The sequence below is a fragment of the Barbus barbus genome, assembly GCF_936440315.1.
Source record: "Barbus barbus genome assembly, chromosome: 10".
NCBI classification, from domain to species: Eukaryota; Metazoa; Chordata; class Actinopteri; order Cypriniformes; family Cyprinidae; genus Barbus; species Barbus barbus.
The window spans coordinates 32015056-32030641 of NC_136738.1; the positions used below are offsets into that span (position 1 = coordinate 32015056).

The 15586-nt window shown below is 35.5% G+C and overlaps 1 protein-coding gene across 2 annotated transcripts in view; it reads left to right on the forward strand.

The window, feature by feature from the left end:
• Window positions 1–15586, forward strand: part of LOC306876416 (FERM and PDZ domain-containing protein 4-like) — a 31205-nt gene that overhangs the window by 13850 nt on the left and 1769 nt on the right. For both annotated transcript variants that reach the window (XM_079427552.1, XM_079427553.1), the window contains exons 2-15: window positions 311–471; window positions 996–1098; window positions 1354–1399; window positions 2344–2448; window positions 3014–3121; window positions 4258–4389; window positions 4522–4641; window positions 5951–6087; window positions 7211–7337; window positions 7904–7993; window positions 9046–9228; window positions 10704–10821; window positions 11459–12421; window positions 12729–13799. In XM_079427552.1, the coding sequence (XP_079283678.1) occupies window positions 311–471; window positions 996–1098; window positions 1354–1399; window positions 2344–2448; window positions 3014–3121; window positions 4258–4389; window positions 4522–4641; window positions 5951–6087; window positions 7211–7337; window positions 7904–7993; window positions 9046–9228; window positions 10704–10821; window positions 11459–12421; window positions 12729–13799 (3464 nt within the window). The remainder of the gene's footprint in view (window positions 1–310; window positions 472–995; window positions 1099–1353; window positions 1400–2343; window positions 2449–3013; window positions 3122–4257; window positions 4390–4521; window positions 4642–5950; window positions 6088–7210; window positions 7338–7903; window positions 7994–9045; window positions 9229–10703; window positions 10822–11458; window positions 12422–12728; window positions 13800–15586) is intronic.

Consider the following 15586-nt stretch of genomic DNA (forward strand, 5'->3'; position numbering starts at 1 on the left):
GGTAGGATCTAAATCATCTTAAAGCCTGTCCCTGAATGCCCGTATAGATTTGTAATTGATCTATGAGTATGTCATGATCTAGAGTGTCGAACACCACATCTTTAGTGTGGATCAAATAATGATACTCAACAAAAAGACATACACAAACTTATATGTATGTGTTATAGAGAGAGAAGAGAAAGTCTAAAGGTTCAATAAACCATTCCATTTCAAAAATTATATTTCGTATGTCAGGCTATACAGGGTTAAAGCAGTCAGTTTTGAGTGCATTTTAACATTGAACTAATTTGATCTTTATCCTGTCTTTCAGTCACCTCTCGCAGTCAAGTTCTTTGGAGGAAGTGTGTGTTGATGTGGACAAGTTCGTCCCTCCTGCACCGCGGAAGGTGGAAATGAGACGCGATCCGGTGCTCGGCTTTGGCTTCGTGGCGGGCAGCGAGAAACCAGTGGTGGTTCGATCGGTTACTCCAGGTATCCCAGCTAACCGAGACTGGTTCTTCTGCATGTATTCATACAATTGAGTCATTTCATACAACATGAGTGTGACTAAGAAACTAGTCGGGAAGCATAAGTCTCTTCTGCTCGCCAAAGCTGCATTTATTTTAACAGTCACAGAGTAAAAAATTGTGAAATATTTTTACTGTTTAAAATAGCTGTTTTCTATTTGAATATATGTTAAAGTGTAATTTATTGCTGTGATCAAACTGAATTTTTTGCATCATTACTCCAGTCTTCAGTGTCACATGATCCTTCAGAAATACTTAAATTTTGACCGATTAAAGCATCCTTGCTGAATAAAAGTATTAATGTCTTAAAAACATGCAAACTGACCCTTACCCCAAGCTATTGATCTATAGTGTGACAAGAAAGGATCATGATAGGAAACTTAATGGCCAAATGAAAAGTGCATTATCGTGGTGCATGATGTTCATTGTTTTAGAAAAATACATATAATATAAACATAAATGCAATGTGTGTTTGTGATGAATGTGCAGGAGGGCCTTCAGAAGGGAAGCTGATCCCAGGAGATGAAATAGTGATGATCAATGAGGAGGCTGTGAGTTCGGCTCCACGGGAACGAGTCATTGACCTGGTCAGGTACTGAACTCCATCAACCGGTTACTGTGTCGCTCTTCATCTACTACATGTGTTTTTCAGCTGAAGTCATTACATGCTGACAGACCAGCAGTTTCTGTCTACAATAACTGTATATACTGTGGTCCCAAAATGAGTATGAACACCCGAGTCAGATGTCTGAATGTCATTTTATTAGATCAGGGTGTTGCAAACTATCCATGATTCCATCTAGAGAATTTCATATTCTTATTGTCTTTTTTCCATTATTTTTGGCAGATGTTGTAAGGAGTCCATCATCCTGACTGTGGTGCAGCCATACCCTGTAAGTCTACATATTGACTGTTTTGAATGTTAGTTTTTTAGTATTCTGGCTAATTTGAGACTGTGGTTAAATTCTGCAGAAGTCCACAAACTCAGATCCACAGATCAGTGTTACTTTAGTTATTGTATGTTGTTTTGTTATCAGTGATACACTATACTATACTATACTATACTATACTATACTATACTATACTATACTATACTATACTATACTATACTGCACTGCACTGCACTGCACTATACTAAATATATACTATACTATACTATACTATATACTATACTATACTATACTATACTACACTATACTATTGTTTATGTTGATATGTTGAATTGTTATATTTGTCACTATTAAAAGTGACAAATACTATTCATTTTTTAAATGTTCATTTGTATTAGTTTTAATAATTTTAAGTATTTAAACTTTTTATTTCTGGTATTTGCCAAGGCACCATTTTTGTTTAGTTTTCTTGTTTTTGTCATTTTTATTAGTGTTTTTAAAGTTCATATAGTTTTTATCCATTTTTATGTATTAGTTTTAATTATTTCAGTACTTAAACTAGTTTTATTTCCACTAGATGCCAAGGCACCATTTTTGTTTTGTGTGTTTTTGTAATTGTGTGTATTTATTTTAATATATTAGTTTAATTAAATTATATTAGTACTTCAACTTATTTAAGCTACTAGATAGATAGATAGATAGATAGATAGATAGATAGATAGATAGATAGATAGATAGATAGATAGATAGATACTGTTAACGTTTATTTTATTTCAAGAAACAAAACTATTTCTTTATGGTTTTAGTTGACTCTAATAACCCTGCTGCGGATTCCATCTGGATCTGCTTATTAGTTTCTGGCGCAGCTCTCAGGCAGAAGATAATGACTTGATAGCATTGATATTCAGTAATTTCTCTGCTTTTGTTCCTCTGTTATTCCCATCCAGTCGCCCAAATCTGCCTTCATCAGTGAAGCTAAAAAGGCCAAGTTGAAATCCAATCCGGTCAAAGTGCGCTTTGCTGAAGAAGTCATTATTAACGGACAAGTACCTGTAAGTGAAAAATGACACGTTTTGCTTAAAAAGCATGTCATGTATCACAGTATTTACAGCTGTTGTAAAGCGTATTTTTAAGTTTAAAGATTTAAAGATCTAAATTGTGTTTTGAAACCCATTTTACTTCCATAATCTGACATCTCTGAGAGGAACCGGATATTCAGTGAGAAGCACTGTAGGGTTTTGATTATAATCATCTGAGATTGATTGGATTGTGAAAAGTGGACGTTATGCACCAGAATAGAGTCATGTGATTAGAATAAGAGGATTGATGTCGTCAGCCGGAAAGTGATTTTAGCTCTGGAGCAAATTATTGCATTGTGATGAAAGATTATGAAGACGCACGTTACATAAATCAGTGTTCATTCATACTGTATGTCGTAATTAGTGGCACAACAAGAGGTTAATGATTTAAAAATATGCAGCCGCATGTGTTTTGTGCTGATATCATCACAGGGATGTGAATCACTGACAGATCAGCGAACAGATAAAAGCCAGTTTAGATGTGTTATTCATGCAGCTCAGAGATATTAGAAACATGACGGAGTGTTTTCATCCACAGGAGACTGTGAAGGATAATTCTCTGCTCTTCATGCCAAACGTCTTGAAGGTGTATCTGGAAAACGGACAAACTAAGTCCTTTAAGTTCGACTGCAACACCTCCATTAAGGTATTTACAAATTACTGCTGATGCACCATATCAGCCAAAATACTGCTGTGCATACATTAAATATGGTGCAATAAAATATTATTAGAGGAAGCTAAATTAATTTTTTAAAATAAATTAATACTATAATTTATCAAGGATGCATTAAATACATGAAAAGTGACAAAATGTTACCCAAGATTTCTATTTCAAATAAATGCTGTTCTTCTGAACTTTCTATTCATCTGTGAATCCTGAAAAATATACACAAAAATATTGGGCAGCACAACTGTTGTTACATTGAACATTGATAATAATCAGAAATGTTTGTTGAGCAGTAAATCAGTATATTAGAATGATTTCTGAAGATCATGTGACACTGAAGACTGGAGTAATGATGCTGAAAATACAGCTGCGCATCACAGAAATAAATTACATTTGAACAGATATTCACATAGAAAACTGTTTTCTTAAATTATAATAATATTTCTATTTTTTACTGTATTTTTGATCAAATAAATGCAGCCTTGGTGAGCCCCAAAAAAATCTTACTGAGCTCAAACCTTTAAATAGTAGCGTATTTTATGCAATATTAATTTGAAAGTAAACCAAACACATTTGAAAATAGATAATTGACAAGTCTAATATTACACAAATGTACAAATGTGTACACTTATGTACGAAAACAAATATTAATTTCAAAATTAATTACTCTGACTTGCTTGTAATTTGATTGTTGCATTTTAAAATGATCATAATCAGATTACAGTTACTGTATGGATAATTTATCGATTCTCTCTAATTCCTCTTTCCTCTACTCCAGTCTGAGAAACACTGATGTAATGTGATATTTAATGCACTTCATGTTGTTGAAAACAAAGAATGGAATATAAATGGTACCCAATAATCCCATTTAAATCTGTGATAAACAAGTTAGTACTTTAAAAGTGATTCAAAAGTAGTCAGAATACCTAAAATGAGTAACCTAATAGATTGTTACTAACTACAATTTTCATCATGTAATTTGTAAACAGTAATGTACTACAATTTCCAAGTACAATTATAAAATTATTTATTAAAACATTTCTAATGACGTCAGCACTATGTCACGTGTTGGCGGTGTTGAACATGAATAACAGAGATGTTCTTCTGTTTGAAAGGATGTTATTCTGACCCTGCAAGAGAAGCTGTCTATTAAAAGCATTGAGCACTTCTCTCTGATGCTGGAGCACAAGATGGAAGGATCTGCAACAAAGCTAATGCTTCTCCACGAGCAGGAGATGCTCACGCAGGTTTGTTGTGCTGATGAATGAGCCGCTACTGAATCTGAGTGACGCGCATAAAGAAATGATGATGAATCTACAAGCAGTTAAATATGATAGACAGAATACAGAGAAATATGATGATGATTTCTTGTTTTTTAGGTGACCCAAAGGCCAGGCTCACATAAGATGAAGTGCTTTTTCCGCATCAGTTTCCTTCCAAAAGATCCAGTGGATCTTCTCAGGAGAGACGCTGTGGCGTTCGATTACCTCTACGTTCAGGTAACACGCCTCTGACGTTCAGCTCATTTTATGGACGTTAGTTTTCAGTCTTTTCTCATTCTCTTCCTCAGAAAAAAATCTCTATATTGTTCAGCCTGATATATCAGAAACCTATAATGAATTTCTTTCACCGTTTGTTTGTTTATCAGGTTTCTTCATTAACTTCATCCCATGTTTGTGCAATTAGACGATGCAGTGTAATACAAAATAATCAGATAATGCATGTAAAATTGCTACTGTAAATAGTAAGGGAAGATGTATCACTTTAAAAGTACATATTGTTTACAATATAGTTGGCGTTAATGCTGTATAAACAGTGAAGCAAAATGTTGTTTGTGCTGAAAATTTACAAGATGTAGATGAGTTTGTTTCTTCATCAGGTTTGTATAAATGTGTCTCTGCATCAGTGTCTCAGCAATGGATGCTCTGCAGTGAATGGGTGCCGTCAGAATGAGAGTCTGATAAAAACATCACAATAATCCACACCACTCCAGTCCATCAGTTAACATCTGGAGAAGACAAAAAAAGTGTGTTTGTAAGAAACAATTCCATCATCAAGACCTTTTTAACATCCATAATCCATAATAGAGTCCATAATCCATAATAACGCTTCCTCCAGTGAAAAAGTGCTCTGGTCTGAATCAGGAGAGAAATCTGCAGATCAAGCACCGGTTACAAGCCAAAACAGCAAAAACGCATAAACTCCTGTTATCTCTCGCATCAAAATCCAGCCACAGCTGTTTAGAGTTGTTCTGGACTGATTAGGCTTGTAAACGCTGCTTGATCTGTGCAGATTTCTCTCCTGATTCAGACCAGATTGTTTTTTCATGGGAGGAAGCTTGATTATGAACTCACTATTATTTGTATAGTGCGTTTAACAATGCAAATTGTGTCAAAACGGCTTTACATCAGCTTGATATAAAGATGGGTGGTTTTACATCAGATTTACAGTATTTAGACGGGGAAATAGAAAATAGAAATGTCAAAATTTAGTAAAAAAAAAAAAGTCTTGATGATGGATTTGTTCAGCTTTTGTCTTCTCCAGATGTTAACTGATGGACTGGAGTGGTGTGGATTATTGTGATGTTTTTATCAGACTCTCATTCTGACGGCACCCATTCACTGCAGAGCATCCATTGATGAGACACTGATGCAGAGACACATTTCTCCAAATCTGATGAAGAAACAAACTCACACAGCTTGAATGACCTGGCTGAACTGTTCCTTTCAGTATCACATCTGAGAGAAAGGTTATGTCTGCTAAAGCACACTATGCGTTAATTCTGGTTCTCTGCTCATCTGAATGCAGAGCTGTAAGGATGTGGTGCAGGAGCGTTTCGGCTCTGAGCTCAAATATGACACGGCGCTTCGCCTGGCTGCTCTTCAGATGTACATCCTGACGCTCAGCACCAAACAAACGCAGAAAGTCTCGCTGAAATACATCGAGTGAGTGTTCAACATTCATGTCTATGCTCACAAGGAGTAGTACAGACAATTATTAAAATTGTATGGAGTTGATTTTTGTTTTTCTTTTTCTTTCTGTGGAACACAAAAAAATTAATTTAGTCTTCATGCAGCTTTTTTTTCTGCACAGTGACTATCGAACTCTCTAGAGGAAAAAAATGAAAGTAGTCCATATGCACTAACAGGCATTACAGAAATGTATTTAACTTGTCAAGCACTTAAAATGTGTTAAAGATTACATTTTACTCTGTTCCATACACAAACTATCATATAACTTCATATAAGTAGACTTAGAAGTCAGGATTATTATTTATTATAAATGTTATTGTACTTGAAATGAAATGCAATAAATGTTAAAAGGATTAAAATATTATAAAAATGATTTTATTTCAGCTAATTGAGTATTTCTTATTTTAATCTAATTTAACTTGATGCGTTAAAATAACTAAAGCTGAAATAAAAAATACTAAAGTATATGAACATAAAAAACTAATAAAAATGACAAAAGCACAACAAAATTACTAAAACCTTAACAAAAATTAAAATGAAAAGGAAAAATAAGAAAATCAAAAAAACTAAAACTAAATAAAATAATATAAACTAAACTAAAAACTAATAAAATGTAATGAAAATTAAAATTACAAACATAACTTTTTTCTGGTGCTTTTTTGGTCCTTTATGGAGAGAAACTTTCACTGTACACTTAAACAACAAAAGAGAGTTTTTCCACTCAGAAATTGCTTGTAATGTCCACAAATAATAATAATAATAATAAAAAAGGCAAGTAACACTGAGTTAGATGTGAAATTCTGAAGTACACAAAAGACTGATAGTATTTTCTTGAAAAAAATGCACTCCAATAATCTTTATTTTACAACTTTGACACACGTTTCCCATTTTATGGACAGCAGAAGCTCAAATGTTCTTCCTAACCTTCTCAATTTGTGTTTCACCAAAGAAAGAATATGATTGTTTGATCTGCATGAGTAAAAAGTTTCGGGTGGCGGTTCCTTTAAATGAGTAGAAAAGATAAAAGATGTTTGACTGTTGCGAAGAGCGTTTGAATTCAGCATGAAAGCTCTTGTTTCCCGCCGTGTCTTTATAGAAAGGAGTGGGGTCTGGCGCAGTTTCTGCCTCCAGCGGTTCTGTCCAGCATGAAAGAGAAGAACATCAAGAAAGCGCTCACACACATCCTGAAAACCAACCAGAACCTGGTGCCTCCTGGCAAAAAGGTGAAGAAACTTTCACAGCTTGTTGTACATATGAAAAGTGCAATTAAAATCGATCTTTTCAGCTGATTTTTCAATGCATAATATAATACGCTTTAGGATTTTCACAATGAAATTTCACGAGCTATCACAGCAAAGACTAATCCTGTATGTTGTTGAATATAACACTTTATTTAAACATTTTTGGCATATACAAGCATATATAAATAGGCTTGTAGTTAAATATATACATTTTATATATTTATTTATATATAACTTATACATTTTTTGCTTGTATAATCATATATAAATATCCTATTGTATTCTATTTTATATATATATATATGTGTGTGTGTGTGTGTGTGTGTGTGTGTGTGTATAACGTACTGCATTATATTTTGTTATAGTGCATTGCACTTTAGTATTGTGATAAAGCATCTTGTGAGCACAGATTGTCTTTGCAAATAAACCTAGTTGAACTTGCTTTTCCCAGAGGCACATATTCAGAAAGAAGAAGAAAGAGTGCTCTATTTCTGTGATTTACACTTTCTGTTCCCTAATTCTGCTGGGATTTGTGCTGTGTGTTGAAGCTGACGGCGTTGCAGGCGAAGGTCCACTACCTGAAATATCTGAGTGATCTCAGGCTGTACGGAGGACAAGTGTTCAAGTCCACGCTGGTCGTAAGTGCACAGAGAGTCATTACTTCAGCAGCTGAGGCCTTTCAATGCAGATCCAGAGGTTAAAGCTTCAGGTGTATTTCAGAATAAACTGTCAAGAAACTACATTTAAATTTCATAGCATATGAAGTATGTTTCTTTTTTTTCTACTTTTGCTGCTATTTCATTTTTTTATGTATTTTTTATTTTTATTTTTATATTAAATGTAATTTTCTTGTGAGAAAATAGTTTGTAGCTTAAGTATATGATTTTTTTTTAGTTTTGCTGTCATTTCTGTTTTGTAATGAAAATAGGATTTCTAATAATATAAAACTAAACAAATCAAGGATTCACACTATATTTTCATTTCCTAGCATGTGAGGTCGTGATATATTTTTTTTAGTTTTGCAGTTCTATTATTTTGTTTAGTAAAGAAAAAGATTAATTTCTAATGATTTTGTTAAAAATTATTAAATTAGAAACAAATCAAAATTCCAGTGTATTTTTATTTTCTAGCATTTTTATATGATCTTTTTTTTTTTTTTTTTTTTTTTTTTGCTAAAATGCATATGCTATTTGCCATATTTAACTAAAGATTCAGATTCAAGATTCAAAGCGTTTATTGTCATGTGCACAGTGAGGAAAACAGGTTTCCCTGTACAATGAAAATCTGTCTTTGCTGTCCACAGTGAATGCCAAGACAATTGCAAAAATTATGTAAAAAATAAAATAAAAAACACACACACACACACAAACATAAGAAATAAAATAAAACTATGCCGCAGAAGTAGAAATATAAACTATGTAGATATAGAAGTACAGACTATGTACATCTGTATGTGCAAGTGTACAATATTGACTTATGTGCAAAATAACAGTACAGTAACGTGCAAATTGAAAGAAGTTGACAGATCAAGGATAAATATTTTCTACTGAGCACTGCAAACATGATAGATTTCACATTTGCATATGCTCCCCTCTATTATGAAGTACAAAGTAATAATGAAAATATATTGTTTTAGTGCATTAGCTTCAGCTGCTGAAATCTGAAGGTGTGTGTGTTTGTGATCTGACAGCAAGGAGAGAAACACACGGAGGTGACTCTGCTGGTCGGGCCGCGCTACGGCATCAGTCACGTCATCAACACCAAAACCAACCTGGTGGCGCTGCTGGCCGACTTCAGCCACGTCAACCGCATCGAAATGTACACGGAGGACGAAAGGAGTGTGCGAGTGGAGCTTCACGTCCTGGATGTTAAGGTGTGATGGATAAAAACATAATTTCTTTCCAGAAATCATTTAGTTTAATATTTTTCCGTCTTATGTGATAACAGTGCATTACCACAGTTGAATTGCATAATAGCATTGAGGACAACATCCCTTTTATTCCGTATCCCTTTCATCCAGTTGTAATAAAGAAATCATTAATAATTCATATTTACAATTACATGCATCACTTTATAAAACAATTAAGTCAGTATGCAATATGTTAAGTGTGCTACATTGCTTTGTGTGTGTGAACTAAAACAATAGCGCATGGCAGATTATTTAGACTATTAATATTGATAAATTTTAACTATTTCTTCACTATTTACCTCATGTATTACTACAATTGTATACTGTATTAATGGAACATAATTCAACATCCCTTTATCCAATGCTTATATTTAAATTATGAATTACTTACAGACATTTACATGCTTCATTTTATAAAATCGTTACTAAATGCAATATAAAATAACTATATTAGGTTTGCTATATTGCTTTGCAATCATGAACTAAAAACTGGATTACATGAATATTTATAACTCACTGATAATTTAATACAGTTTATTGACTATTTACCATATGCGTTACACCAGTTTTATACAATATTAAAGACACATAACAATTTAAAATGCCTTTTATTAATGCTTATTGTAAAACCATTAATTAATCATTCATATTTACAGACATTTGAATATTTAATTTTAGAAAACAGATAGTTAAGTGAATAAATGCATATTGAAAATATAAATTATTGATAAATGAAAGCTATTTATTGACAATTTACCACATGCATTTCACCAATTGTATACAATATAAAGGACACATAATTCAGCATCCTTTTTATCCAATGCTTATTATGAAAACATGAATTAATAATTGATAGTTACTGACATTTGCATGTTTCACTTGATAAAACAGATAATTAAGACAAAGAATACAATAGAAAATATAAATGCAATATAATAGGTTTGCTACATTGCTGTGCAAAGATGAACTAAAAACTGTATTACCTAGCATATTATTTTTGATTATTAATAAATTATTTACTGATTGTTTACCACCAGCATTACACCAGTTGTATATAACACATACTTCAACATCCCTTTCATCCAGTACTTATAAAGAAAATATGAATACATTATTTATAGTTACTGACATATGCATGCTTCATTTAAACATTAGTCAATACATGCAGTACGTTAAGTTTGCTACAGCATGAACTAAAAACTTAATATTAATAAATGCAACTATTTATTGAATAACTATTTATTGAAAAACAGTTTTTGCAGAAGCTACTGTTTTTTTAAGAGCAGTAAGCTGCTCAAGTTTATTTGTTACTGTAATTTTACCACCACTAATGGACTTTTAGATCACTAAAATAATTTAAACTGCACAGCCTTCCGTTGCTTGCTGTTGTGATTACTGGTTATTTATGCATTTCTTCTGCAAAATATTTCTTTCTGCAGCCCATCACACTTATAATGGAATCCAGTGACGCTATGAACCTGGCGTGTTTGACTGCTGGTTATTACAGGCTGCTGGTCGATTCACGGAGGTCCATCTTCAACATGGCGAACACTGCAGGTAAGAGCATGCACATGAACTAAACAATATAACAGTTCATTTATCAGCTTGAAATAGTTGTTTATTTATTAATGGCAGTGGTTCTCAACTCAAAGTACCTCCAGCTAACTTTATTTATTTGTTATAACAAATTATGTAACAAAAATACAACTGTTCGTTATTAGGTTATGTTAGTACATTGCAATAATATTAACAATACCTTTGGTTTTAATAATGCATTAGTAAATGTTCAAATTAACATCAACTAAGAATAATAAATGCTAACTAATGTTAACAAATGAAAACATATTGTTCATAATCATAATTCTTTTTCCACTTCAGTAATTATTGTTTTTATTGAAGAACATACAGTTCTTGAAACTTCTGTAATCACAAAATCTATCATGATTAAATTAATTGAATATACTATATCAATACTTACAGGTTTTGTTTTATAAAGAGTTTGAAAACAACCAGCTTTGTCATAATTACAGCAGAAGTACTTGACAGATACATTTTGGCCAATATAATAGGCCTTGGAATATTACACTGGACAATGGGGGTCATTTAAATCAAAATGTTTAAGAATCCCCTTATTTAAATAGTTTTGATGTGAATCTGATACTTTAATAACACGCCTTTTTTGTTTACGTCTAAGGACAAGACTCAAGGGTCAAGCACAACTACCAAGCAATCGAGTGGAATTACGGTTCCTACAGTGCATGTGATGAGCCCCACCCCGAATACACCATCTGTGGGCGAAGAGAGTTTGATATTTCCCCCACTGTCTCCGAAATGCACCAGTTGCAGCATCGCATGCATGGGGACGAGAAAGCTGAGCGGGCGAGCAGAGCAAGCCACATGCATCCTCAGCCCTACTTCAGTGTCCCAAAAGGCAAACCTCAAGAGTCGCCCAGAAGCGCCAAGGTGTCCTTTATATTCGGCGATCCTCCGCTGGAGTCTGTGAACCCTCAGAACTTGGGATACCAAAGACTGATGGAGGACATCCCAGAAGTGCTGGAGGAGCACCGGTACATGTACGCGCAACAGAAGGACTACAAGCCACTGGAAGCGTCACTGGAGGTCGACGGCTTCCAGTACGGTTCCCACATGGTCTACGGCGACGCCAAGATCTTTGGTATGACGGAAGGCATCGAGGAGCCTTTGCTGCGCGATATCTGCTACGCCGAGACTACAGATGACGCCGAGGACGACGACGATATTAGTTGCGAGGAGGACATGATGATGGGGGAGATGAAGGACAAGGCGAACTCTTTCCTGTCGCTCTCGGAATCTAGCGACGACATTATTGATCTCACTTCGCTTCCGCCGCCACCAGAAGGCGATGACGAGGAGGACAGCGATGACCTGTTGCAGTCTCTAAACTTGGCGATAGCCGCTCCGCCGCCAGGGTTCAGGGATAGTTCAGATGAAGACGACCATCAAGAGCGAAAAGGCTTAAAAAATGACATTCCTGTGTCGCTGATAGATTCGGTTCCGACGCAAGTGGCCGGTGGGACCGAGGAAGTATTCAATGACGCCGTTGTCTCCACACTACAAGCTCTCGAGGCCTTGGCGGCCTCTGAGGAACAATCTCATCCACAATCGGACAATAGTTCAGGTTCTTACACTATAGTAACGTTTATTCATTGACGTTGACCTTCCAGCCATTCCTTTATTTTGGTTTTGTTTCTCCGTATTCCATTGTCTTCAATGCAAACCCCATGTATTGTGTGTGCATTTGTTTTATTAGAAATGTAATTGTGATCTCATTATGATTTGTGGTTCATTTTTGTTCATGTATTTCATTATTTATGTTCTTATTTGTTGCATTTCATAGCCTTCAACATTTTGTATAAATAAACTATTTTAAAGTATACGTGTGTATGGTGTGATGGCTAAAATGTTTGTCTCTTTGTGACACACAGGTGTAGAAATATCTCGATCCTTTAGCCCCGAGTCCTCTTCTGATTCTGGGAATGAGACAAATTCGTCCGAAATGACGGAGAGCTCAGAGCTGGCCGCAGCTCAGAAACTCTCTGAAAATTCTCTGAAAATGTTAGTAGCCACAGCCGAAGGGTACCACACTTTAGCCGAAGAGGAGACCGAGTTTCGATTGGTGCCGTGTGAGGTCCGGGCGTCTCTAGACGACTCCCAGTCCGCCGCGGTCGCCAATCTCCGTTCAGACCACTTTGAGATGGAGCCAGAAACAATGGAAACCAAGTCGTTGACGGACTACTTCAACAAAATGCACAGGGACGTGATGATGGGAATGCTGCAGGGGAAGATCGAGGAGCAAGATGGTGGGATGAAATCAAGCGCCCAAGCGGAAGCCCGTCAGATGAACATCACAGAATCAGAGGATCTTGTTGGGATGTACAACAATTTCAATGGACGAGATTCCAAGCGTTCAGGTCCCTTTGACTTGGAAAGGATGTCTTATGCGTTTCAAGAAAGCAATCAAAGATTGCATATGATTCTGAATAATAAATCTGAAGAGCACATTTACTCTGAGGTGGTTGGCGACGGCGGTCCGTTGCATGCAGACAGGGTAATGCAAAAAGTCAGTTTGAAGGACTCTATAGACTTGAACACAAGTTCCCCCGCCAAAGAACAATTTATGATTGAACGAGCCCGGAATGAACATCAACAGAGCAAGGCAGCTTCATCCGAACAAGAAGTGACACGGTTATACGAGTACCACTTGTCCAAAAGGATGTCGTCTTTACAGAGCGAGGGAATTCATTCCCTCCAGAGTTCCCAGTGTTCGTCCATCGATGCCAGCTGTAGTACGGGAAGCAGTAGCTGCGTGACGCCAATGGACTCTCCTCTGTGCACGGTGGATAGCGTCCATCTGCATGGAGAGTCCTCTCTAAAAGCTCTCGGACATCCAAATCAGAACGTAGATGGAACGTTTTTACGGAAGCACCACGGACAGGCTGGCCAAGAGTCAGGCCGAGAGGGATGCCAAAGGTTACCCAAGATCAGAGAAACTACAGGTACTGCAAGCTTGAACGTTTAAGTTGTCAAATGTGATATTTAATTAAACTAATGGCACTGTTATCTATCTGTTCATTTTCACTGTATAGAAACTGCAAAGCTTGACCATGTGGTTAGAGACTCACATTGTTGGTCAGCCGCTGAATCATTTAACATTTAGTTGGAGCTGGTGAGAAAGTTAAGGGTTCTTGTAGCCATCGTCTTTATTCAAACTGAAGCTAACCTAATTCTACTAATTATCCCACATAGTGTTGGGGAAACTAGCCTAAAACTAGCCTTTCAAGCTGTAAGCTGATCATACAGTGCTTGTAAAAAGTATTCACACCCCTTGGCTATTTATTTTTCTACAACATGAAATCAGGGATTTATTTGGGCTTTGATCAACTAAAACAATATTCTTTCATATCAAAGGGAAACCTACGTAATTTCTATGTAAACATATTTAACAGTTATTAAACAATAATTTGCGCAAGTATTCACCCCCCACCCAGTATATGTCAGTATTTAGTAGTTTCACCTCGAGTCTGTGTTACGGTGTAGTTGTTTTAGGTTCTTTCTTAAATTGAAATGTATAAATTGAAATGTATATTCCACATTAGAGGCTTAATAACTACTAGTTAGTTTGTAACTAAGTCTGTACTTTGTTTGCACCATTTTTTTTTATAGAGGCAGAACATAGCTAGTAGGTGGCCAGCTGTCCTTAAAGTAATGCATAGTCACATAATATGATTCTCAGTGATCTAAATACTATGGAAGTCACTCCTGGTTGGAGGCTTCCGTAAAACTCCTATATTTTGCTGCATTCATTTGGCCCTCCAGCCTCAAAACCTCTAAAAGATCCTCACAGCATGATTCACTGTGGAGATGGTGTATTTCTGATTATACATTAACATGTTTAGTCTGATAGGTTAGTCTTCTGACATATCTGAGATATTGCATGACGTTTTTTAACAGTAGCTTCTCTTCAGCGACAGCAGCAGTTGTTATTTGCACAGCCTGGAGCTTGTAACATTGGTCTCTTGGTGTCCTCCCTCATCCGTCTCCTCCTTGCAAGATGACGCATCATTTGAGGACGCCCTGCTCTTGGTGCATTTACTGCTGTGTCATATTTTCCCATTTCTTAATTATTGATTTAACTGCTACTCCAAGGGAAGCTCAATGACATGGAAATCCCTGCCTGGTGCTTTTCAATTACAGTTTCATACAGCTGCGTGGACTTTTTTTTTCTTCACGGTCTTCCACAGTGCTGACTCATTTATGCTACCATCAATTGAAAGTCCTTGGGTACACAAAAGCTATTCAACTAGTTATTTGACATACAATAAAAAGGTTGCACCAGTGATGAATTCTGACATTATATTAAAAGGGGGTGAATACTTATGCTAATTAATGTCTTGCATAGAGATGTATTTTCACTTTTTTTCTGTTGACCAGATTTTGTACTTTTGTGATTCAATGCAGTAAAACAAAAAAGTTTTAAAATGTAGTTAGCTACAGTAATGAAAAGGAGCTAATTACATTTATTTATAGTGTTTTTGCGTTGTGAAAATAGCTGTGCAAATGAATTAAAATTATGTTTAATATTGATCAAAAGTGAAACTATTCATTCTTCAGAGTTAGTGTGCTGTAATTCTGCTTTAAAAATAGTCAGATTGCAATTCTATACAGTACCATTAGTGGTGCAGACATGGACCACTTCACCTTCAAATCAGGAATTACTATTTAGCAGATTTTAAGTTTTAGGATGTAATTAGAATTTCCTGATTTGGAACATTTAAGCCTTGTG